Below are 26,640 nucleotides of genomic sequence, written 5' to 3' on the forward strand. Positions count from 1 at the left end.
CCTTAAAGGCTTCCTAAGGACCAAAGGTAGATGCAAATGCCTTGTTTTAAATATGCTCATGGACACCTAAAGGCAATCTATTCAACAGACAGTTGTAGCATTACTGATTTTTAGTTCTCAGAGCTAGAGTTCCCTTTGTTTTTCCTCCCAGGCAAAGGAAAGCTCGATTTGCTCTGGGGCTGGGAAAGTTTGCTGGCTAAGAGAGTGAATGGCTCAATCAGAGTTCTCCGATCTGTAACCGTTACCTCCCACAGGCGTACTTTCTCACTTCTTGCCCATTGCTGTGCCACCTCAGCATCCACTTGTCTCTGCTCAGAAAGGTCAATTTTGTTTCCTAATACGACAATTGCTACCTGAAAGGAAAATAAAAAAGATGACACTTTGCCAACATTAGTTCCTAGGCAAAATAAAAAAATCAAGAAAATTGTCCTTTTCAATAGAACTGCTGCTTCAAAACTGATCCTCAGATGTGACCTGAGTTATAACTTCATTCTTCCTGAATGCATTTTTGTTAAAAATGCAGATGCTATACAGCTTGTTAACTAGGAAACATTTTAAATGATCAGTAAGTGAAGTCACTCCAGTCTGTTCACATTATTCCTGATCATAGACCAGTGCCTGATGCAAGCACTAAACATTTGTTGAATGTATGGACCCATAGGAGTATTTTACACTAAATGTAAGGCAGTCACATTCACTTAAGCTGAGTGCTTACTGCACACCATGCAGTTTCAGGCCCCCAGAATATGGCAGTTACAAGGCAGTCAAAATCCAGGACGAGGGGAGGTCTGGAGGAGAGAGAGTATCCAATTTTCAGACCCTTGACTGTATAAAGACAAAACAAGATCATGGAAAGTAGAAGAAGGGCAGTAAGAGTTTTAAGAGAAGGCATCTCTGAGGAGCAGCTTTGAACTAGGACATTTAAGCCATTGCTGTGTTCCTGCCTTAAAACAGAGCTCTCCGTGCTCCAGTTAGACCATGCCTCCTAGGTAGGATGGAACAGGCCCCAGAGCTCTGGTTTTCTTGGCAAGTCTCATATTCCTTCATTTCTCAACAGGATCTATCCCTTCAGGTCCTCCTGTCATTCATCACCCACATTTTCATCTTCACATGTTATCACCTAGTCTGATCCAGTTGCAGAAACTGTTCCATGTTGCCCCTAGACTTTAACAAAATCCCCTTCTTGTGTCCCCATCTCTGCTTTGGATGTTCCCTTCATCTTTCCTAGCTGAAACTGGCTCAGCTCTGTAGTACTACCACAGTGGGCACAGGGGATGTAAGGGGTATCCTTGCCCCTCGGTGCTGCCTCCAATAATGTCCTCTAAGAACCCTAAAACTGAAGGCTGGTACTATTAGTCTGTACTACCTACTACCTGTTTCCCACCCCCACCCTGTTGCTACTCATTACAGACCTGGCTCATGGTCACTCCCACACTATTTATCGTTAAGTCCTAGTGACTTCACTAACCATATGGATGACCCTTCCCAAATAGCCTTAATCATCCTCCTGACTTCTTCGGCCATTCACTCCCATGAACACATCCTACTCCTGCCATTGTAATTGTTCCCCTCTATAGTCCCAATTCCAGGAATCCCACTCCCACCCGTACCTTCCTAGTTCATGCCTAACACCCTGACTACAACAATCCTCAACACCAGAAGGACCTACAACCCACTGTCTCTCTTACCTTGATCACTGTCCTTCAACCCTCCTCCTGTCCTCAGTTCTTGGCCCAGTTTAGATTCTTTTACTACCTTGACATCATCATCCCATTATATTCACCTGGCCAACCCCCCACCTTAAATTTAACTCTTAATTGGACTGTGCCTACACCACCTACTGAACGTGGATGGAGGGGAAAAAAACAGCCCTCCTGGCTGGTCCCAATTCAATAACCACTGACTTTAAGTGAGCTGGTGTTCTCCAGCAAATATATTAACAGCTCCTACCTTGACCCTCTTCAACCTCCAACATCTCTTCTTTCCCCCCTTACTCTCAGCTGATGTCCATACTATTTCAGTAAGAAAACAGAAGCAATTTAAACTTTCACCTGCATCCACCACCACATCTAACAACCTACCATCTTCTAGAACCTATCCTCTATCCTAGACAAGACTGTCACTCCAGCAATTATTCCCCTCCCCATCAATTTTCTCCTCTCTATCGAATCATTCCATGAGCATACAAACACTAGCTCTCGCCTAAAAAAGCCCTCTTTTACACATCCTTCTCCAGCTCCATTTCCCTTTATAGGACAATATATTTACCCTTTGACTCAAAATTCTTTCAAAGAGCTATCTTTGCTGTGTTTAATCCTTATATCCAGTCCAATCAAACTTCATCTCACTGTTTTACCGTGTTCTTAAGACATCCCAAGTTTCGGGGTGCCTGGGTGGCTCAGATGGTTAAGCATCTGCCTTCGGCTTGGGTCATGATTCCAGGGTCCTGAGATCGAGCCCCATGTCCGGCTCCTGGCTCGGCGGGGAGGCTGCTTCTCCCTCTGCCTCTCCCCCTGCTCGCGCTCCCTCGCTCTATCTCTGTGTCTCGAATGAATAAATAAAATCTTTAAAAAAAAAAAAAAGACATCCCAAGTTTCTAAAGGCTGGCCACGTCTTTGCCCTCAGCTTTTCTGACCTATCTGCACCATGACATAGTTAGATCACTCCCTATTTTTAAAGTGGTTTCTCCTCAATTGGTAACTGTTTAAGTGCTCCAGAGCAATAGCATTTCACAAAACTTGCTTCTCACCTTGTTCCTCAACTATGTTGCCTGTTGTCAACACAGCAGCCAAAATGAACATTTTAAAACAAGTCAAAAGATGTTTAGCCTTATTCATATTAAGGAAACAAACTACTAAAGTACCATTCTCACCCAGAGGATGCACAAAATCCACAAGCACACACACTGCTGTCAAGACTGGAGAACAGGCACTTTCATACCCTTGTTATGGAAGGTAATTTGGCAATATATCCTTTGATTCAAAAACCCCATTTTGGCTGATCTTACAACTATACCCTAAAACATACAAAATAATAAGTATGTAAGATTATTCATTGTAGCACAGTTCATAATAGCAAATGACTATAAATAGCCCAAATATCCATCAATTTGGACCTGGTTAAGTATACACCCACGCAATGAATATGCATCACTTTTAAAAAAAGGAATCTAGGGGCACCTGGGTGGCTCAGTTGTTAGGCATCTACCTTCGACTCAGGTCATAATCCCAGGGTCCTGGGATGGAGCCCCGCATCAAGCTCCCTGCTCAGTAGGAGGCCTGCTTCTCCTTCTCCCACTCCCCCTGCTTGTGTTCCCCCTCTCTGTCAAATAAATAAAATCTTAAAAAAAATAAAAATAAAAAATAGAAAAAAATTATAAAAGGAATCTGAGTACTGCTATGGAAAGGACTCCCAAGATATATTACATGAATGTAAGGTGCCGAACACTATGCTACCTTTGGTGTAAGAAAGTGGGGGTGGGGGATTATGTATCATTTTTACTTCTGAGCCGTGTGCAATCACTATCCAATGTTTTTTTAAATCAAACATGAAAATAAATAAATAAATGCAACCTAAGCTAGATCATGTCTTTCCTTTGCTCAAAACCAATGGCTTCTGATCCGAAGTGTGGCCTTCATCTCCTACCATACTCCTCCTAGCCCACTCTGGCCTCACTGTTGTTCCTGAACATGACAAAGCAAACTTTCCCAGACCCTTGCATCAGCTAGTCCCTCCACCTGGAGCACTCCTCCACCACATGGGCCTGGCTCCCTCCCTCACTTCCTTCAAATCTCTGCTAAAAGTTACCTTATCAGGGAGGCCTTCCCAGATTGCCCTACAGAAAAACAGTACCCTTGCACCCTGCTCTACTTTACTTTTCTACATAACATCTGACTCTTCATGATATTTTTTTTTTTTTAAAGATTTTATTTATTTGAGAGAGAGAGAGAATGAGAAAGAGAGCACATGAGAGAGGAGAGGGTCAGAGGGAGAAGCAGACTCCCTGCTGAGCAGGGAGCCTGATGTGGGACTCCAGGATCATGACCTGAGCGGAAGGCAGTCGCTTAACCAACTGAGCCACCCAGGCGCCCTCTTCATAATACACATTTGTTTGTCTATTGTATTCTCCGTACCTTTTACCTAAAACAATGCCAGGCATATAGTAGTTGCTCAATAAGCATTTGTTGAATGAATGTGCTTCTTAAATCTCCCTAACCACCATATGAGAAGGGTACTATTATCCCCATTTTACGGTTAAGGAAACTGAGGCAGAAAGTTGAGGAGAGCCAAGATTCGAGTATCAAATATGAGTGGTTCAATAAATCATTTTTTTTTTAAAGATTTTATTTATCTATTTGAGAGAGAGAGAGAATGAGAGAGAGCACATGAAAGGGGGGAGGGTCAGAGGGAGAAGCAGACTCCCCGCCAAGCAGGGAGCCCGATGCAGGACTCGATCCAGGGACTCCAGGATCATGACCTGAGCCGAAGGCAGTCGCTTAACCAACTGAGCCACCCAGGCGCCCTCAATAAATCATTCTTTCAACTTCTGGGGGGCAGGGAGGAGAATATGAAGGATACCCTAAGAAAATAACAGCATTTATCTGTTTAGGTGGGAAAAATGGGAAACAGGTGGGAGGAGAGCATCCATTACCTGCCTCTATGTCTTTTGAAGACTGAACCTTGTAACTGTAATCTATTCACAAAGCAAATAAGTATTCAAAATAATAAGATATCAACAACCCAGATGTCCTTCAACAAGTGAATGGTTAAATAAACTTTGGTACATAAATACCATGGAATATCACTCAGCAATAAAAAGGAATGAACTTCTGATACATGCAATAACCTGGGATGACCCTCCAGAGAGTTATGCTGAGTGAAAAATGCTGATGCCAAAAGGTTACGCACTGTATGAGTCCATTTATGTTAACACTCGTGAAATGACAAGGTTATAGAAATGGAAAATAGATTAGTCAGGGATTAAGGGGAGGGGGATGGGAGGAAAGTGGGTGTGGCAAAAAAAGATAACAGGAGGGATCCTTGCAATGACGGAACTGTTCTGTATCTTGACTATAAACCTAAATATCTTGGTGGTAACATTATACGAGTTTTGTACAATGTTAGCACTGGTGGAACTGGGTAAGAGATCTCTTATTTCTTAAAATTGCATATGAATCTACAATTATCTCAAAATAAGCTTAACATAATAAATAAAATACAAAAATCTAGGTTAAGAACATCTAGCCAGTGCTGTTAACCAATATATTATGTGGTTCCCTAGATGACAGGGAGTCAGCTGTGTGAAGATCTGGAGAAAGAGCTGCGTTCAGAGTTCCAGGGAGGGAACCAGCAATTGACAAAGACTTAACAGGGGAACAAAATCATCACGTTGAATAAAACAAAGGGTATACCAGTATCCCAGGAGTACAGTGACAGAGGAACAAAATGATAAAAATAAGACGAAAAGGATAGGTATGGGCCAGATTTAAGGCTACAGATCATGGTAAGGCACTTATTTCTCAGTAGTAAATGAGGAGAATCCAATCATTTTATTTATTTATATATATTTATTATTTTCTGCTAAGGCCGAAAACAAGAATCCTATTTAGCCAATGAGACAAAGAGAGCCCTAGGAAACAGCGATCCCAAACAATATGAAGTGAACTACATAGTATTTGAGACACAGTGTCATTAAAATTCAACTTGCACATGGTAACAAGCAAAAGCAGAAAGTCAAACGCTGGTCCTGATTGAATTCGTTCAATCCTGTATTTCCTGGGCTAAGAAAAAATATTATGAAGATTACAGATACTGTGAGTACAACTTAATGTTTTTTAAATATTTTAACTGCCCAAAAGTTCATGCTACAATTTAAATATTACAATTCATAGTTAGCATTTTTAACAGACCCACTTACCTCCTTTTTGTCTTTAAACTTATCAATTTCTTTCTTCAGAAGCTCTACTCTTTGAAAGGATTCAAGGTTATTCACACTGTACACAAGAACAAAGCCATCAGCAAATGAAAAATAATGCTTTGGTAGCTCCACGCCTTCCTGTAAGCCTCTGGTGTCATAAAGATGTAACTGTTCCTTTACTCCCCGATCTGTTTCCACTGAAGCCATATATACATCTTCCATTGTTTCACAATCTTCCATTCCTGGGATTAAAAAGAAATTACTCTGATATCGAACCATTACATTGTATACCTGAAATTAATAAAGTGTTAAGTCAATTAAACCTCAATAAAGAAAAAATATTATTCTTTTTGGATAACTTAGTACCAATTGGTGAGTATTTTCTTCTCCTCTAGAAGTTGGCTTTCTAGAAGTTTCCCTATTTACTACATATAAGAATTGCATTTCCATCTACTAAATTTCTTTAAAGTGAAAGGTGTTATAGTAAGTGAACAAAGCGGTATTAAAATAGATTTCTTCTGTATAGAAATAAAAGTAGAAATAAAAATTTGGCAATGAGACTTACTATTAGGTAATTTTAAAAAAGTAACTGTTAACAGAGTCAAAGAACTTAGTACGAAAATTGGAGGATTAAAGGCTGATTTTAAAAGTAGCTTCAACAACTAAGTAGCTCTCCATTTTCTTCTCCATCACAGCCAAGGACAGGACCTGGGGTAACTTTGCTGCCTTAATTCTGTACAACTTCCAGTATTTCCAGAGTCTGTTTAAGGGACTCAAAAATTGGTATGTCCTGTCTGGACGTGAGCACCAGGCTTTAGTTCTCAAGTGCCTACTGGGGATTTATATGTGAATGTCATTGTCATGCAAATACTTCAAACTAACAAAACTTATTCTTCCTCCCTACACTTGTTCCTCCTCCTTGCTTTCTTCCCTTGATCGCCATCTCCCTGGCTGTCTTCAGAGTTCTTGGTGACCAAGAAGACTACAGGAAAGTTATCAAAAATCAGCCATTCTGCTGCTGGAACACCAGTTTAATCTGTTGCCTCCTTCATTCCTGTTGGCTTATTATTTTCACCTGAACTACTGCAATAGCTCAGTAAACACCTGGTAAAAGACCTAGTCTACTTCCCAAACTTCACTGAAATGTCAACTCTATGGATCCTCTCCTGATTATCCCCTTCTCAACTTTCTGCTCCTACTGTTCCTTGTACAGTAATACCATTTTATACTTCAGTCTTTCATTATCTGTCCCCTCAAAAGCTGGACTGTAAACTCTGAGAGCCAAGACTGCCTAATCTGTCTTTATAGCTGTGAGGACTAACAAACTGACTTACATCCATAGAAAGTCCTTAGTAAATGTTTGCTGAATGAATGAATGAGCTCATCTCATAACTGATGTCCCAGTTTCTGTTCCTCTCTGGCCTGAGTGATCCTTTCATAATGCATTTTTCTTTGTTGCATTTGTGTAAGTTTTGTCTCGTCAACTAGTCCCACATCTTTGAGAGAAACAAACCATTCTGTGCACATAGCAAGTATTCAATAATCATTTGTTGATAAGGGAATTAAGGGGAGAATAACACTTTGAATTTTAATGAACAGTGAAGAGGCTTATAAGGTAGGTATCTAGGGTCCCAGGAACTATCTTCATATTTAAATATGAGCTATATCCAGAAATAAAATCATGTGGATAACATCCTATGCCAATAAAACATACAGACATATCCCAGAGATATTGCTGGTTCTGTTCCAGACCTCTGCAATAAAGTGAGTATCACAATAAAGTCAGTCTCGAATTTTTTGGTTTCGCGGTGAATATAAAAGTTATGTTTACACTGTTGTGTGAACCAGACTAATGGCATCTTGGACAAATCTGCCATGACCACTCTGTGATCTGAAGCCTTCTAGAGCACAGTCTTCCCTGACCCATTCTTTCTGTTTAGCCACACCCTTAACCACACCCTTGGGGCATAATGTCCTTGATCTGCTCTGGAGATTATGATTCTCAAACATTCCTTCCCAGGTGGTCTCCCAGCCCCTACGCCTCAGCCTTTAGGGCTGTAAAAGCAGGTCTTATAGGAGGTGGAGTTGCAGAGATCTACTTGTCTTGCAGCTGCCCAAGAGGGACTTCTGTCCAGAAGCCCCTTTAACAAACCATTTTTTGTCAAGCTGGACTTCTTGGCCTTTTTCTTCAGTCTTATGGCTCCTTCAGCCTTTGCATATCATTTTGCATATTACCTCCCTTTCATAGAACAATTGGTGAGCCAGCCAGGAGGAGCCCAGAGACTGAAGAATGGGCAAGGAAACGAAGCTTCTGTTGGGGGAAACCCTGGAGTGGCTGACCACATTAATGTGGGAAGGCACAATCTGTTTGCTTGATGCCTATGGACTGCTGAATGAGTATGGGGACATCCTGAAGATGCCAAATGGATTAGAGCTATTACAAAGTTGCATGACCCACTGGGGTAAGGAAGGCCGCCAAGCAGTGGCCCTGGTTGGCTGCTCCTATGGGCCCTTCAGGTGACCATCAATGTCTGGCTAGTGTCAGAAATGAAATAAGGCAGTTGGATAGAGAATTACAACTGGAGAAGGACAGGAGACTATATCCACATCTCTTTTGGTTTCTAATTTGGTAGATACTATCTAAACCCAGGATGCACAAATTGAGACTTCAGTGTATCTGTCACTTTGTGCGCCCTGGGGGACATAAAACGTGGCAAATTTTTTTTTTTTTAAGATTTTATTTATTTATTTGACAGAGGGAGAGAGAGTGAGAGAGGGAACACAAGCAGGGGGAGTGGGAGAGGGAGAAGCAGGCTTCCTGCCAAGCAGGGAGCCCTTGCGGGGCTCGATCCCAGCACCCTGGGATCATGACCTGAGCTGAAGGCAGACGCTTAACAACTGAGCCACCCAGGCACCCCAAATGTGGCAACTTTGGATTACAACCATCATTTGAAGCCAGCCTGGGATGCTAAACCATGGAACTCATGGGAAATATCTTTGTATGCCAGGTAAGTAGGATGTGTTTTCAGTAGGAGAAGGTATGAAAAATGGAGATGCTTTTTTGTTGAGGAATAAAAAAATAATTTTGTCCTGAAGAGCATCTGGTGGTCTGAAGAGGAAAAAAACAGGACAAAATCAGAATGGAGAAAGTTGTAGAAGGTCTGTGGAAAAGGATTATTTGGAAAGGAATATTATGTGTGGTCAAGCTGGCTAAGATTAAAATGAATTTATATTAAAATGAGTTTTAATATCAAAAGCTGGTGAAAAATTAGAATTTGGTTTTCTCTCTGTTAAAAGGACATATAAATCTTAAGTATCTTCTCCAAATACAAGGAAAAAGCTTAAGCCATCCAGACAGGTTACCTTACCTTATTCCATCTACCAAAAAAACCAAATTTAGATCCAACATTCACGAGTGAGTTTTGTACCTATTTCATGGCAGTAATTTTAAGCTATAAAGTCTCTGTATCTATGTGTTTCTGTGTGTCCATATGTATGTATTATAGTTATGTCGTATTTTCTACCTCTGGATGGTACTGCTAAAATTTGTATTAAAAAAAAAACGCTCTAGGGCGCCTGGGTGGCTCAGTCGGTTGAGCGACTGCCTTCGGCTCAGGTCATGATCCTGGAGTCCCGGGATCGAGTCCCACGTCGGGCTCCCTGCTCAGCGAGGAGCCTGCTTCTCCCTCTGACCCTCCCCCCCTCATGCTCTCTCTATCTCATTCTCTCTCTCAAATAAATAAATAAAATCTTAAAAAAAATTATAAAAAAAAAAAAAACCGCTCTGGGGCGCCTAGGTGGCTCAGTCGTTAAGCGGCTGCCTTCGACTCAGGTAATGATCCCAGGGTACTGGGATCGAGCCCCGCATTGGGCTCTCTGCTCAGCAGGGAGCCTGCTTCTCCCTCTCCCACTCCGCCTGCTTGTGTTCCCTCTCCGCCTGCTTGTGTTCCCTCTCTGTCTCCGTCAAATAAATAAATAAAATCTTAAAAAAAAAAAAAAAAAAGCTCTAGGGACGCCTGAGTGGCTCAGTCAGTTAAGCGTCTGCCTTCAGCTCAGGTCATGATCCCAGGGTCCTGGGATCGAGTTCCACATCGGGTTCCTTGCTAAGCGGGGAGTCTGCTTCTCCCTCTGCTTGCTGATCACCCTGCTTGTGCTCTCTCTCTGACAAATAAGTAAAATCTTAAAAAAAGAAAAGAAGAGCGTAAGGGTGAAATGCACAACAGCACACTTGAGAATAAAAGCCCAACTGCTCCTTATGAGGTTTTCATTTCTCCAATACTGGAGAATATATTAGCCATATATATTCTTCTGGGAAAAAACTACTACAAAGCTCTGTAGCAGAATTTCACTTTCGATTTACAGTAATTAAAACTGTCTTAAGGGGAAATGCAAATTGGGATCCTGTTACCCCTCCCCAGGTTATAAATGTAAAGCAATACTGGTTGTTAGGAGGATTTGAGGAAATACCTGCCACTATATGGGAATTAGCAAGAGTACAAATAATCAGGCCAGCAAAAAATCCCTATAATAGTGCTGTATGGCCTGTGAAGAAACCAGATGGCACCTGGAGAATGATCATGGTTCATAGAGAACTAAGTAAGGTTGTCCTAATATTACCCAAATCACTGAACAAATAGTACATGGTGTAGGCTCTTACCATGTGGTTTTGGATTTAGCCAATGCTTGCTTTTTTTTTTTTTAAGATTTTATTTATTTGAGGGGCACCTGGGTGGCTCAGTTGGTTAAGCGTCTGCCTTCAGCTCAGGTCCTGATCTCAGGGTCGTGGGATCGAGCCCTGCATCGGGTTCTGTGCTCAGTAGGGAGCCTGCTTCCCTCTCCCTCTGCCTGCCACGCCCCCTGCTTGTGCTCTCTCTCTCAAATAAAATCTTAAAAAAAAAAAAGATTTTATTTATTTGAGAGAGCACGCGTGCGCACATGAGCACATGTGGGGGGTGGGTAGCAAAGGGACAGAGAATCTCAAGCAGACTCCCAGCTGAGCACAGAGTCTGATGCAGGGCTCGATCCCACGACCCTGAGATCAGGACCTGAGCAGAAACCAAGAGTCAGGGCTGAACCGACTAAGCCACCCAGGCACCCCCCCCCCCCAATGCTTTCTTTAGTATTCCTTTGCATCCTGAGTCACATGGGATGGTTGACAATGGGCATTCCAGGTATTGCCACAAGGATATTTGCACAGCCCCACTATCTATCATGGTAGGACTGCTCGTGATTTGTCTTTATATCCACCACTACTCACAGTTAAAAGGTTCCATTATGTCAATGATGTGATGCTAACCTCTGAAGACTTCTGTTAGAGTCTTACTTGAACAGTCTCTGCTCTCATCTGAACAAGCAAAGACGTGCCATCAATCCACAGAAAAGTATAAGGCCCTGGGCCAGCAGTCAAGTTTTGGGAGGTTACCTGGTCAGGTTAAGATGTGTCTCATACTGGGCTCTGTGACTGACAAGATCCAACAGTTTCCGATTCCTAAGACAGGCAACTGCAAGGGTTCCTAGATCTCCTGGGGTACTATAGGGCCGTAAGCCCAATCTAGCACAATGCCTGTACCCTTTATACCATCTGGTGAAAAAGGCAGCCCATTGGCATTGGGCAGAACATCAAGCTGGCTTTGACCAAGCTATTACTTACTCAAGCACAGGCCTTAGGAATGCCTTTACCTAGTATCCCCATGACCCTAGATGTGACCACTATGCCAAATGGGATAAGCTGGGCATTTTGGCAGGAACAGCATGGAAAGTTAACCCTATTGAACTTTTGGTCACAACTCTGGAAGGGAACAAAGATACGATACTTTCCTATTGAACAACAAGTATAGGGGGCTATAAGGCCCTTCAACAAGTGGAGGCCCTAACTGCCACTCTTCCAGTAACTGTCCAGACTGGGTTGCCTATAACGGGGTGGCTAGATTGTATATTCACAAGACTGGCCTCTGCTGTAACACCAGCCCCTACACTGCAAAGATGGCATGCTTACCTACAACAAGAGTGTTCTTGCCAACGGTCCCCTGGGAGCATTGAATTACATGGTATCTTGGAGCCAGCAGAAAATGAAACCTTTAATGATCACCCCCCAAAAGCCTCCTACGGAGACCCCCTCACAAGTAAAGGAAGGCACATATCCTATTTCTGAAGATGCTTGGTATATGGGTGGCTCTCCTAGAAGGAATCCTAGTCACTAACTGCAGGAATAATCCCACTCCAGACTGATACTATCTGGTTTGAGACTACAGATAATAAAAGCAGCCAATGGGCTGAATTGAGAGCTGCCTAGATGGTATGTATGCATGAAACTTGACCCCTTACTCTCTGCATGGATAGTTAGGCTGTCTATAAGGGCCTGATGGGCTCAGGATGACTGGAAAGTTTTACAGAACCCGTTATGGGGAGAATTATGGAAGGATATGTGGAATAAGGGACCCTGCGGCCTCTCATACTGTTTTCTACGTCTCAGTGCATAGGCCTGTCTCACACACTGGGAATACTGAGGCAGACATTTAGCAAAAATCAGGGCCCTTACCCCCATGCAAAGTTCAAAACTGGCTGCATGCTTTTATAAGCACAGTGGGCACTGCAATGAAAGGCGGGTTGAAACATAATGAAGGGAGCTGGCATGCCCCTTTGCTATACTGACATCCTAGCAGCATCAGTAACTGCCTGATCTGCTCCCATTTGACACCTAGGAAGTTCCACACACCACAAGACACATACATCATGTGATCAAACTGGTTTTAGACTGCCAAACTGATTATATCGGCCCTCTAACCATAAGTCAAGGGAAAAAGAACACTAACTTGTGTGGATACAGCCAGGGCTCATCTAAGTCCTTCCCTGTAAAAGAGCCAATCAAAATGCCACCAGCAATGCCCTAGAACTTAGTGCCATGTACAGATATCCTCAAAGGATAGATTGTGATATGGAAACACATTTCACTAGGTATGATGTGAGGACATACATTGGTGGTTTCATTTACCCTATGATACACAGGCCACCAGGCTAACTGAAAAGAAGAATGGCATTCTTTATTAAAGCTCAACTCAGAGCTCTCTTATAGACGCCACGGTTGCATGGATAGACAAGTCTTGCCAGAAACTATACACTTGTTAAATTCGACTGAGACCATCTGTGGCACCACCCCAAATGCATGGTTAGGTACCAAAACCAGCATGCCTTGGACTATTGCCATCCAGAAAATGAGGCCTGAGACCCTGGTTGCTGAATTCATAGCAGGCTAGGGACAACTGTGGTTCCAGTCTCCTCAGCCCATCCTCCTGGGGGAGGGAATTGAACGGGGGTTAGAATGGCAACTTCCCCTGGAATGATAGGCTATTTCTTGCCAGAGTGAGAAATGTCCCAGAGAGCTAAAGTGGTCCCCATTGTTCCTGCTGGAGTTGGGGCCAAAACAGTCAACATAGACGTATTCCAGACAAGCATCCATACTGAAAGGCATTATAGTTGCCTTTCATGGTTGTTTGCAACACCTTTAATTTTACATGTACAGACTGACTCTTGGGCCCCAGGGCAACATGTCTGGTATGTCCCACCTGCTCGTGCACCTCAGGCCACCTCTGTGCTCCTGACAAAGGGCAAAGGCACTAGAATCATCTCAATAGAGGAAGAGAATATCCCCAGACAAGTACCTACTAAACATTTACTCTTTTATCCTCAGCCTGCTGCTTCTCATGTTGTGGTAAAGGAAACCCTTTCTTGCAATGAACATGGACATATGTGGATGGTTTACAATGAGATTCATGCTAGATATGTGGTTTGCTCCCCTTTTCATAGGTCTCTTCTCCTGTTGCTATCTGTATTACTGCTGTGGTTTATGCCTTCAACTGGAACACAGTCTGGCAAAGGAACCTACTGCCAAGAGCCCCTCTCTAATGGCTCAAGGGAACACTGCAGAAGAGATGGGCATGGGAGATTATGAGAGCCATATTTGAGGGGTGGAGTGTGTGAACCAACCTAACGCCATCTTGGACAAATCCGCCATGATGACTGCTCTGTGACCAGAAGCTTTCTTAAGCACAGTACCCCCTTCCCCATTCCTTCTGTTTAACCATACTTAGGGCATAATGTCCTTGATCTGCTCTGGAGATACGACTATGATTCTCAAACATTTCTTCCCAGGTGGTCTCCCAGCCTGTACTACTCAGCCTCTAGGGCTATAAAAGTAGGTCTTATGGGGGGTAGGGTTGCAGAGATCTACTTGTAGATCTACTTGCAAGACACACTTCTGTCTGCAAGTCCCTTTAATACACCATTTTTTGTCAAGCTTGACTTGGCCTTTTTCTTCAATCTTATGGCTCCTTCGGCCTTTGGAGATCATTTTGTGTACCTCCCTTTTCTTTTTCTTTTTTTTAAAGATTTTATTTATTTATTTGACAGAGAGAGACACAGGGAGAGAGGGAACACAAGCAGGGAGAGTGGGAGAGGGAGAAGCAGGCTTCCCGCGGAGCAGGGAGCCCAATGCGGGGCTCGATCCCAGGACCCTGAGATCATGACCCAAGCCGAAGGCAGACGCTTAACAGCTGAGCCACCCAGGCGCCCCTGTGTACCTCCCTTTCATACTGGTCTATTAAGTGTGCAATATCATTAGGTCTTAAAAAAAGTACATACCTTAATTTAAAAATACTTCATTGCTAAAAAATGCTAACCATCACTTGAATTTTCAGGGACTTGTAATATTTTTGCTGCTGGAGGGTCTTGCCTCAATGTCGATGCCTGCTGACTGATCAGGGTGGTGGCTACTGAAGACTGCGGTAGCTGTCTTAAAATATGACAACAGTGAAGTCTAGCACATCAAATGACTCTTCCTTTCACAAAGAATTTTTCTGTAGCATGTGATGCTGTTTGACAGCATTTACCCACAGCAGAACTCCTTTCAAAAATTGGAGTCAATCTGGGGCACCTGGCTGGCTCAGTTGGTATGGCATGCAACTCTTGATCTCAGGTTCATGAGCTCAAACCCCCACACTGGGTGTAGAGCTTACTTAAAAAGATGAGACAAATTGCTGCCTTTTTTTTTTAATTAATTTTTTTAGTACTCTCTATACCAAACGTGGGGCTCAAACCCACGCAACCCTGAGATCAAGAGTCACACACTTTTCCAACTGAGCCAGCCAGGCGCCCCCTTGATGCTGCTTTTATTAGATCAGTTTATGTGATACTCTAAATCCTTTGTTGTTATTTCAACAGTCTTCACAACATTATCACAGAGATTCTATCTCAAGAAACCACTTTCTTTGCTCATTTGTAAGAAGCAAATTCTCATCTGTTAAAGTTTTATCATGAGATTGCAGCAACTCAGCCACATCTTCAGGCTTGCTCCACTTCTAATTCTAGTTCTCTTGCTATTTCTACCACACCCACAGTTACTTCCCCCGCTGGTCTTGAACCCCTCAAAGGCAACCATGAGGGTTGGAATCAACTTCTTCCAAACTCCTGTTAATGTTGACATTTTGACCTGTTCCCATGAATCGTGAATGTTCTTAACGTCATCTAGAATGGTGAATCCTTTCCAGAAGGTTTCAACTTACTCTGCCCAGATACATCAGAAGAATCATTACCTATGGCAGCTGTAACCTTACAAAATATATTTTTTCCCTTTATTTTTTTTATGTTCAGTTAGCCACTTAAACAGTAAGACTTGAAAGTCCTTGATCCATGGGCTGCAGAATGGATGTTGTGTTAGCAGGCACAAAAATTAATCCTGTTGTACACTTGCAGCAGAGCTCGAGTGACCAGCTGCATTGACAATGAATAATAATATTTTGAAAGAAATATTTCTTCTGAGTGGTAGGTCTCAACAGTGGACTTAAAGTATCTAGTAAACCATGCTACCATCCAGGCTTTGTTTTTCTATTTATAGAGTACAGACAGAGTAGATTTAACGTAATTCTTAAGGGCCCTAGGATTTTCAGAATGGTCAATGAGCACTGGCTTCAACTTAAAAGCCCCAGCTGCATTACCTCCTAACAAGAGAGTTAATTTGTCCTTTGAAACTTTGAAGCCAGGCACTGACTTCTCCTCTCTATCAAAGTCCAAAATGGCATCTTCTTCCAACATAAGACTATTTCATCTACACTGAAAATCTGTTGTTTAGTGTAGCTACCTTCATTAGGTGTCTTAGCTAGATCCTTTGGATCATTTGTTGCAGCTTCTATAACCACACTTGATGCTTCACTTTACACTTTAAGGTTATGGAAATGGCTTCTTAAACTTCCTGAGCCAACCTCTGCTGGCTTCAAACTTTTCTTCTGCAATTTCCTTACCTCTCCCAGCCTTCACAGAATTGAAAAGAGTTAGTGCCTTGCTCTGGATTAGGCTTTGGCTTAAGGGAATGTTGTGTGGCTGCTTTGATCTTTGATCCAGACCACTAAAACCTTCATATCAGCAGTAAGGCTGTTTCACTTTTTTTTCATTTGTGTGTTCACTGAAGCAGCACTTTTAATTTCCTTCAAGAATTTTCCTTACATTCACAATTTGGCTAACTGGTGCAAGAGGTCTAGCTTTCAGCCTATCTTGGCTTCCAACATGCCTTCCTCACACTAAGCTTAATCATTTCTAGTTTTTGATTTAAAGTGAGAGACGTGCAACTCTTCCTTTCACTTGAACACTTAAAGGCCACTGTAGTGTTATTAATTGGCCTAATTTCAATATTGCTGTGTCTCAGAGAATAGGGAAGTCTGAGGAGAGGGCAAGAGATAGGGAAACAGCCTGTTGGTGGAGCAGTCAGAATACACACAAAATTTATCAATTAAGCTCACTCTCTCCTATAGGTACGGTTCATGCCTATATGAATTGTGCCAAAACAATTACAATAGTAATATCAAAGACCACTGATCATACATCAACATAACAAAAATAATAATGAAAAAGTATGAACTATTGCAAAAATTACCAAAATGTGACAGAGAGACACAAAGTGAGGAAATGCTGTTGGAAAAAATGGCACTGATAGACTTGCATTGTCAATGAAGGGTCACCACAAACCTCAAATTTGTAAAACAAACAAACAACCTGCCAAACAAACAAAAAACCCCCACAGTATCACTAGTATCAATGAAGCACAATAAAATGAGGTATGCTTGTATAGGTTTTTGAAAACTCTTGCTATAGTTTTTGTAAACAAACTAAAATCTGTAGAATGATTTGTTAAAGGTACCTTATATGAAATGTCTGTAAGTATTAAATAAAATCTCCATAAAGTATTAGATTGAAAGGAAAATCATGTAATGATAAACAGACTGGACCATGAGAAACCAAAAATTTACTTTTATCACCCTAATTCTTTATATTAAGGAATATGGTCAATGTTTAGGAAGGGAAAATTATTCATAGGTTTGAGTATACGTATCATCCTCTGATAAATTAAGCTACCTTAAGGAAATTAAAGGTTATTCTATTAAGACACAAACTTATTGGGCTTTGATTACAAAAAAAAGTTACAGGCAAAAATTACAAGACTTTTGTCATGGTACATGTTTTATCCACCAAAGGCCAGTCTGGTTTTCCTCCTCCACTTCACCCCCTGCCCTTAAATGTTAACTTTTTGACATTTTAGTACTTTAGAGATCAACTGAAGCCATGACTCTTCCCACCAGTCTCTAGTTCTCTCCCACTCTACGTTGCTGAGCAACTACACCTCCCCCACACCAACAGAAGACTAAGGGTGCAATCTCTGGAGAGGGTAAAACAGAGTATGCTTGGGTTTGAGTTCCACAGTGAAAGCATTTAAGTGACACACTCCCTCTACTCCCAAATATTGGAGCTGGGTCTTTATCCTTTAGGCAGAAGAATCTGGCTAGTGCAAAAGGAAAATTCCTAAATATACTAACATCTAGGGTTCCTCCAACAAATGCCTCACCAGATCACCTTATGGTGAAGCTCCAAGGCATAAACCCTATCCTCATGCTTAGAGCTTTCAATTAGCTTTTTAGTTACCCATGCTTAATTAAGAACAGGTAACAGAGAATTATCAGATACTTGAGGAAAAGAGAGACCAAAAATCAGAAAAGAGCACCTTAGAAGGAAAAGACTATGCAAAGAAAACAAAAACACTACCCAATATTTACTAAAAGGGACAAGATAGTATCCTGTTCTTATTTCATGGATGCCCTAAGAAATGAAAACTCATAGAAGGGCTGGAATATAAAGATGAGGAAATCTCAGAAAGGGAAACAAAATATTGAGAGATGAAAAACAGAAGCAAAATTTAAAAATTAGAGGACTAGTCCAGAAGGCCCAGCATCCAAAAGAGTTCCAGAAAGAGAGAACAAGAACACAGAAGAAGGAAAGCCTCAAGAAAATAATTCAGAACTGAATAACACGCATTTCCATATTGAAAGATCCCATCGAGTGCCCACTACCACAGATGAAAACTAATTTGATACACCACTGTGAAATTTCAGAACACTGGGGACAAAAACGAGTCTACAAAAGCTTCCACATCCAAAGCATCAAGAATCATAACGGCTGGGATGCCCGGGTGGCTCAGTCGGTTAAGCGTCTGCCTTTGGCTCAGGTCATGATCCCAGGGTCCTGGGATGGAGTCCTGCATTGGAATCCCTGCTCCCCAGGGAGCCTGTTTCTCCCCCTGCCGGCCCCTCCCCCTGCTTGTTCTCTCTCTGACAAATAAATAAAAATCTTAAAAAAAAAAAAAAATCATAATGGCTTCTCAAAAGGAATACTGGAAGCAAGAAGAGAATGTGGTAAAATTGAAAAAACACATCCTCTATGAACCAGCAATTTCACTCCTACATATATAACCCAGAAATTGTCCACATATGGGGCACCTGGGTGGCTCAGTCCATTAAGCAGCTGACTCTTGATTTCAGCTCAGGTCATGATCTCAGGATCAAGAGATTGAACCCCCGTGGGTGGGCTCTGCACACACTTAGCACAGAGTTTGCTTGTCCCTCTCCCCTTCCTCTTTGGGCCCCTCCCCTGCCCACCTCACACACCTGTGCACATACTCTCCATCTCTCTCTCTCAAATAAAATCTTAAAAAAATTTTTTTTTTCCACATAATACCTGGGCTAAATGTACAAGACTGTTCATAATAGCATTATTTCTAATAGCCCAAACTGGAATTAATCAAAATATTCATCAAAAGAGAGGAGATAAATTGAGGTATATTCATACAATAGAATACCATAAGCTTTTATGGAAAAAAATATTTTTTAAGATTTTATTTATTCACTTGACAGAGAAAGAGCGAGCAGGAGCAGGGGGGAGAGGCAGAGGGAGAGGGAGAAGCAGACTCCCCGCTGAGCTGGGAGCCCAACATGGGGCTTGATCCCAAGACCTGGAGATCATGACCTGAGCCAAAGGCAGACACCCAACCATCTGAGCCACCCAGGCGCCTCAAGCCTTTATGAAAATTAAACCACAGCTATTTACAACAATACAGATGTAACCTAAAAAAAAAAAAAAAAGAAGGGAATGATTAACCAAAAGTCAAGGGAAGAGCTGAGTTGTGACTGGAGAGAGATATATGGCAGCTACTGGAGTGCCTTCAATATTCTTTTTGACCTGTGTGGAGATTACACAAAGGACTGTTTTATAATTATTCATTAAGCCATACATGTTTTATGCACTTTTCTATGTGTATGATGAATTTTATAAGAAAAAAAGAAAAGATGATAATGGAACAATGCTTGCAAAATTATGAAAAGGAAATTATTCTCAATCTAGAATTCTATACCCATCAAAATTTTAATTTTGAGAGTAAGAGACATTTTCAAACATATGAAGCCTCAAAAAAATGTGCCATGTACATTTCTTCAGGTAACTATTTGAGGAAGCCCTCCATCAAAATTAGCACATAATCATAGAGAGAGGAAGACCTCAGATCCAGAAAATACACCCTAACACAGAGGTACAGGAAATCACAGGGACAACTGTAAATACCACTGTTCAGAAGCCCCAGGATAACTACACACAGCAGTACCAAAGTAGTACCAACCATAGAGGGCATTTTAAGGGCTGTCATCATGTGATGCTCCATTCCTTTGTACAACCTCTTCAACACAAAAAGTCCTGGAAGATATGCTCCACCAAGAGGGTGTAAACCCAAAGAAGACAACAAGAGATCTAAGAAACAGGACTCAGGGGGTGCCTGGATGGCTCAGTCGGTTAAGCAGCTGATTCTTGGTTTGAGCTCAGTTCATGATCTCAGGGTGGCAGGATCTAGTCCCGTGGCAGGCTCTATGCTCTGTGCAGAGTCTGCTTGGGATTCTCTCTCTCCCTCTCCTTCTGCCCCTTCCCCCTCAAATAAATAAATAAATAAATAATTTTTTTAAAAGATTTCATTGATTCGCCAGAGAAAGAGCAAGAGAGAGAGAATGAGAGCACAAGTAGGGGGAGCGGCTGGCAGGGGGAGCGGCAGACTCCCTGCTGAGCAAGGAGCCGGATGCCCTACTCAGTCCCAAAACCCTGGGATCATGACCTGAGCTGAAGGTAGACACTTAACTGACTGAGCCACCCAGGCGCCCCTAAATAAATAAATCTTAAAAAAAAAAGAAAAGAAAAGAAACAGGAACTCAAACCCAGGAAGAAAGGTAAAGAAAAGTTCCATGGTTCCATTCCTGTGTAATAGGCCTAGATAAGAGAATCACTAACTCCTGGAAGGGTATCTCCAAGCCGGAGGGGTGGCGGGGGAAGAGATTATCTGATGTAGCTAACTTTGTAAAAAATTGAGAACCATGTGTACTTGTGGAATTAGCAAAAGGATAAATAAAACTAAAGAAATGACAAAGCAAATATTAGCCTCCAGAAAAACAAAAAGAAAACTGATCATAGTATAGAACATTGCTCAGCTGAGAATATTTACAGGCACCAGCAGTTCCTAAAGTGTGGTCTAAAGATCCCTCAATGTCTCCTTTCAGGGAATCCACGTGGACAAAACTATTTTCATAATGATCAAAGACATTTGTCTTTTCCACTATGTTAATATTTGCACTAATGGTGCAAAAGCAATGGTGGGTAAAACTGTGGAGGCTTTAGTATAAATTAAGGCAAGAGCACCAACTGTATTTATTAGTAGTTGTATTCTTCACCACATCATATTTGCAGTTTGGAGGGAAAAAAAGCCAATTTGAGTTAAGAATGTCCTTGATGAAGCAGTAAAAATTACTGATTTTATTACCTCAATCCTTGAGTATACATACTTACATTTTTAAATATTCTATGTGATTAATGCATAAAGTATTCTGCATAATGAATTGTGGTAATTGGAGGAAAAGTCTTGTGTTTGAGTTGCAAACTGAACTAGCCAATTTTTTTTTAAAGAAGGAATGACAGGAAAACTATGTTATTTGGGGTACTGGATAGAGGTTTTCTCAAAATGAATAAAGGGAGCCTATCGTTTTCAAGGAACATGACTGGCAGTATTTGTTGTCAATAATAAAATCTGATCTTTCAAGTGAAAATGAGAATTGTATCCATCACCATGAACTTGATAGCTTCCTAATACTGATAAGGCTGGTGATGATATTAATAAATGTTATTTGGAAGATCTGCTTATCTCAGTGAGCCAGTATTTTTCAAATGATCAATTTATGATGTTTAAAAACCACTGTTAGGTAAAAATCCCATTTATAGTTCAAGATAGATCAATGAAATTTTACTGTAATAGAGGAGGAAAAGTTCACTGACGTGGTTTCCAATAAGCTTTAAGTAAACGTCACTTGTTGAGTTTTAGTGAAATAGCAAAGAATATCCACAATTTTTTTTTAAGATTTTATTTATTTGAGAGAGAGGGAGACAGCACAAGCAGGGGGAGGGGCAGTGGGAGAGGGAGAAGCAGACTCCCCGCTGAGCAGGGAGCCTGATGTGGGGCTCAATCCTAGGACCCTGAGATCATGACCTGAGCTGAAGGCAGGCGCTTAACCGACTGAGCCACTCAGGTGCCCCAAGAATATCCACAATTATCTGGAAAAGCTATTAACATACTCCTACTTCTTCCAATGATTTATCTGTGTGAGGCCAGGTTTTCTTCATATATTTCAACTAAAAAATATACCACAACTGATTAAATACAAAAGCAAGTAGGTATGATAATCCAGCTGCCTTCTAGTAAGCTGAACAACAGATTTTCTTTCTTTCTTTTTTTTTTTAAGATTTTATTTATTTATTTGAGAGAGAGAGAATGAGAGAGAGCACATGAGACGGGGGAGGGTCAGAGGGAGAAGCAGACTCCCTGCCGAGCAGGGAGCCTGATGCAGGACTCGATCCAGGGACTCCAGGATCATGACCTGAGCCGAAGGCAGTCGCTTAACCAACTGAGCCACCCAGGCGCCCCAACAGATTTTCAAAAAATGTAAATCAATGCTCATTCTCTCACTTTTTTGAAAATATAATTATTTTTCATAAAAATGTTATCTTAGCATGTAATAAGTTTATTATTTTAAGTAATAAATGAGTATTTTTTAAAATTTCTCAGTTTTAATTTCTAACACAGGGTGATCTGTATTTAGTATTTTTATACTAAATGATAAGGGTTTTTAGAGGGTAAAGAGATTTTCTCCCCTGGGCATAATTTATTTTTGCACAGGCATAAATTAGAATCAGGAGGTATAAAATTAAGAATGAATAGTGCAGGGGCACCCGGGTGGCTCAGTCAGTTGAGCATCCGACTCTTGATTTTTGGCTCAGGTCATGACCCTAGAGTTGTGAGATGGAGCGCCACCTGGACCTGCTTAAGATTTTTCTGTCTCCCTCTCCCTTTGCCCCTTCCCCCATCTCTAAAAGAAAAGAAAAAAAGAATCAATATGGCAGCATTTGTGACAGGAGGGATTCTGAAACCAAAAGTTCTCAAAAAATTTGAGAACTGCAGGCACCAGCATCATAATAAAAACCAAGTATGGATTTAACCAAAATTATTATATATTATTTTGGGAAGGTGGAAGAGAAGCAGAGCTAATCAAGATGGTTAATAAAAGATAGAAATGTGCTCTGAGCTACTTGCCAGAAATAAATACTTTAAAGATTCATGGTTCCACTTATCTAACAAACCTCATTTCATTCTAACCTGTACTGTCTGTCTTCCTTACTAAATGATGATCTCCTTAAAAAGCCAGAGATGTGGTTTTCTTCACTTCTGTGCCCTCACAAGGCCTAATTACAGCTTGTATCATAAAGTATTTACTAATTAACTCAATAAGTGAAAAAATAAATGCCATAATCCAATTCACAAAATTAGGTCATATTACAGCAAATAACTGTTTCTTCCATTTTTAAAACTTATATAGCAGTATTGGAAAGTCATGTTTGAAACTTAAATGAGATCATCATTCATTGTATTCTTAAGTCAGTGATTCTGTGACTCCAAGACCACTATTGATTATGTAAATACAAGGGAGGGCGCCTGGGTGGCTCAGTTGGTTAAGCGACTGCCTTCGGCTCAGGTCATGATCCTGGAGTCCCGGGATCGAGTCCCACATCGGGCTCCCTGCTCAGCAGGGAGTCTGCTTCTCCCTCTGACCCTCCTCCCTCTCATGCTCGCTCTCATTCTCTCTCTCGCAAATAAATAAAATCTTAAAAAAAAAAAATGGCTTTAAATACAAGGGAAACCACATATGCACGCACACATTTGTTTTCTTACCTGTTGTAACTTACAAAAAATACTCTTGAATTTCAATAACAAAGTTTTTTTTTTCTCTTCCCTATACTCACCCCCCATCCCCCTGCCCTTCAATCTCTGTTGACTTCTTCAACCCTTTAGTCCTTCTGGATTACACCTCACTTTTGTGTACCATCACCCATCTTTAGGTTATCATGACCAACAAAAGACCCTGAGCAGTTCCAGGAACCTACAGAGAAACTAGAGAAAAATAATCTTACCAATAGTATGATTCCCATAAAGAAGCTGCTCCAAAATTGCTGTTTTCCCCACAGATAACAAGCCACAGACCACAACCTTGCAGCCCTTTCCCATCTTCTCTCAGGATATATCACTGTGAAGAGAATAAAAGACCTGTGAAACTGTACACTGTTTGAATCAACCGTTTTTCTTTTTTTCTATGTTTAAATAAGTCATACATACACAGTGGATAATTCCAAAAATAAAAAAGGATATATACAATAAGGCATATCCTTCCAAACTCCATTCCTAGTCTCCCATTTGCTTCCTTAGAGCAATCAGTATTACCAGTTTCTTGTACATTTTTGCAGAGGTAATCTAGATAAACACACAAAAACATGTAGATATGAATACAGGTTTATTTTCAAAAAGAAAAAACCATTTTATACAAAGAATATTTCAACACTAAGTCTATAGGATCTAAATCAAATCCTAGATGAAACCAATCCTTGAAAGACACTGCCTGCTCATCAATATTTACCTGGAAAAAAAACATTTAAGCAAAAATTTAAGGAGGCGTGAAGACAAAAATCTGGATAGAGAACAGACATGATTTTTTAGAGAAACATTAATGCTATTAATGCCATCAGTCTTTTCTCAGGAGAGTGAAAAATTGGGTTTTGGTAGCCACGTGGGCTCTCTTTGTCACACTTCTTTTTGAGTCATGTTTTTTTTTTCCTAAGATTTTATTTATTTATTTGACAGAGAAAGAGAGCAGCAGGCAGAGGGAGAGGGAGAAGCAGGCTCCCCGCAGAGCAGGGAGCCAGATGTGGGGCTGAATCCCAGGACCCTGGGATCATGACCTGAGCTGAAGGGAGATGCTTAACCGACTGAACCACCCAGGTGCCCCTGAGTCATGCTTCTTAATGCTAGAAAAATTGCTCATCCTAACATATCCAAGGAAGAGCAAAATTGGGTAACACACCCTTCAAGTTTCCTTAAAGCTTTTATTTTCTGGAAGTCAAGATACCAGAAACCAGGGCAGAAAGGAAAAAAAGCTCACTGAATACAACAGAATAACTTGATAAGAGAATTTAAATTTCCACACTGCCTTTTGCCATCTCCATCACCTTATTTCCCCCAATTCTCTTCTTACCTAGAAACGTAGAACATGCAATAAATGACTAAAAGGGATGCCACAACTCCTTGAAGTGAGAAAGCAACTACACCAAGAAAGTTCAGATAAGCATTCAAAGGGCTTCCAGGTACCTTTCTGTATATGCATGTGTGTTGTACATTAGTATTGTTTGTTTTAACCAATACCAAAAATAGTAAGCAACAAATGAACTTCCCATAACTCTATTTTCTCAAAGTCTGTAATATTTGTTTTAGAGAGAGCAAGCAAGTGTGTGAGCCAAGGTGGGAAGGGCAGAGAATCTTTTTTTCTTTTTTAGGATTTACTTATTTATTTGAGAGAGAGCGCACACACGAGCATGTTGTGGGGAAGAGGGAAAGAGAATCTCAAGCAGACTCCACGCTGAGTGCAGAGCCCAACGCAGGGCTCGATCGCACCACCCTGAGATCAGACCTGAGCTGAAACCAAGAGTTGGACACTTAACCGACTAAGCCACCCAGGTGCCCCAAAAGTCTATAATATTTTATGACCCAAATTAGTCACAACACCAATCTGCTGACAGGAAAAATTTTACTGCTACCATTATTGTAGCACAGTAATAATACAGCGCTCATTTCCAGAGCAGTACACTACATTTTACCAGTAAAGAAATAATCATCACTTAACATAATGTAGTTATTATTTCCTGGTGGCATGCTTGAGATCCTTCCAAATCTTCCCAAGAATATTTATCACCTATTTCTATGAGAACTACTTCTCTTAAGGGAGACACACACACATACACACACACTCACACTCACATATATTTTCTTAATCTCTATGCCCAATGTGGGACTTAAACTCATAACCCCAAGATCAAGAGTTGCATGTTCTACCAACTGATCCAGCCAGGCACCTCTCTTTTTTTAAAATATATTTTCAACATAACTGCAACAGAAAAATTCTCAGTCTTTATTTGTAAGAGGAGAGCTCTGTGTCACCCTGATCCTCTATGGTATGATATCTCCTATATCAGCAACAATGGACTATTTTAAAAGGTTTTCTACATCTGAATTTATGATTAATCTAGTATCTCACTTATCATAGGATTCTACTCTTTTTGCATATTGTGGTTTCCTAGAAGTTTATGATATCATTGAATCTTTCTTTCAAAGGGTTTTTAATGATAATAGTTAAAATTTAAAGGATGTTGCCACTTAACCACGTGCCACCAAGAGGATGAAAAAGAAATCTGTCAGAGGATAAGAAAAATGTTGGCAGCACAGAACAATTTTGTTGTCAGAAAAGGTTGCTACTGGAATCTAAATTCTAATTTTCTATTGTTATTTCCCTTCCTCCAAAAATGTCTTAGTCCCAACAGAATTTCTAAATACCTTCCCTTCTCTCCTCTTCCTTTCAATCAAAAAAATGTGCCTTTACCATACATTATATCAATCTTCAAATAAACACAAGTGCTTTAAAAGGGTAGGTACATGTTGTAGTTAAGTGAACCAGATAGTTAAAAGAAAAAACACCCCAATTATTAATAGCAATAGACTCCCCATAAAAGGGAGGCAAATATGACTCCTGGGGACTGAAGCAAACTGGGAAAATGCTGAAACCAACAGAATCTTAAGAAATCCAGAAATCAACTACTCCAGTCTTTGGAAGTGGTCTTAATATATCTGCTTTAAAAGTGGGATGCTACAATTATACTTCGATCACTCACTGATATTAGGATTAGCAGATGAAGTGTGTTAAAAATATACATTACTTTGAATGTGT

At 40.9% G+C, this 26,640-nt stretch overlaps 1 protein-coding gene across 1 annotated transcript; it reads right to left on the minus strand.

The window, feature by feature from the left end:
• Positions 1–110: 110 nt before the first annotated feature.
• NKIRAS1 (NFKB inhibitor interacting Ras like 1) lies at positions 111–24,017 on the minus strand. The gene is made up of 4 exons (XM_021678915.1): positions 23,985–24,017; positions 23,783–23,895; positions 5,918–6,159; positions 111–353 (listed from the first exon to the last, which is right to left on the minus strand). Exons 2-4 carry the CDS (start codon positions 23,874–23,876, stop codon positions 111–113), a joined length of 579 nt encoding a protein of 192 aa, XP_021534590.1. The 5' UTR covers positions 23,877–23,895; positions 23,985–24,017.
• Between the last annotated feature and the right edge of the window lie 2,623 nt (positions 24,018–26,640).

The sequence above is a fragment of the Neomonachus schauinslandi genome, chromosome 1 (genome assembly GCF_002201575.2).
Source record: "Neomonachus schauinslandi chromosome 1, ASM220157v2, whole genome shotgun sequence".
Classification (NCBI taxonomy): domain Eukaryota; kingdom Metazoa; phylum Chordata; class Mammalia; order Carnivora; family Phocidae; genus Neomonachus; species Neomonachus schauinslandi.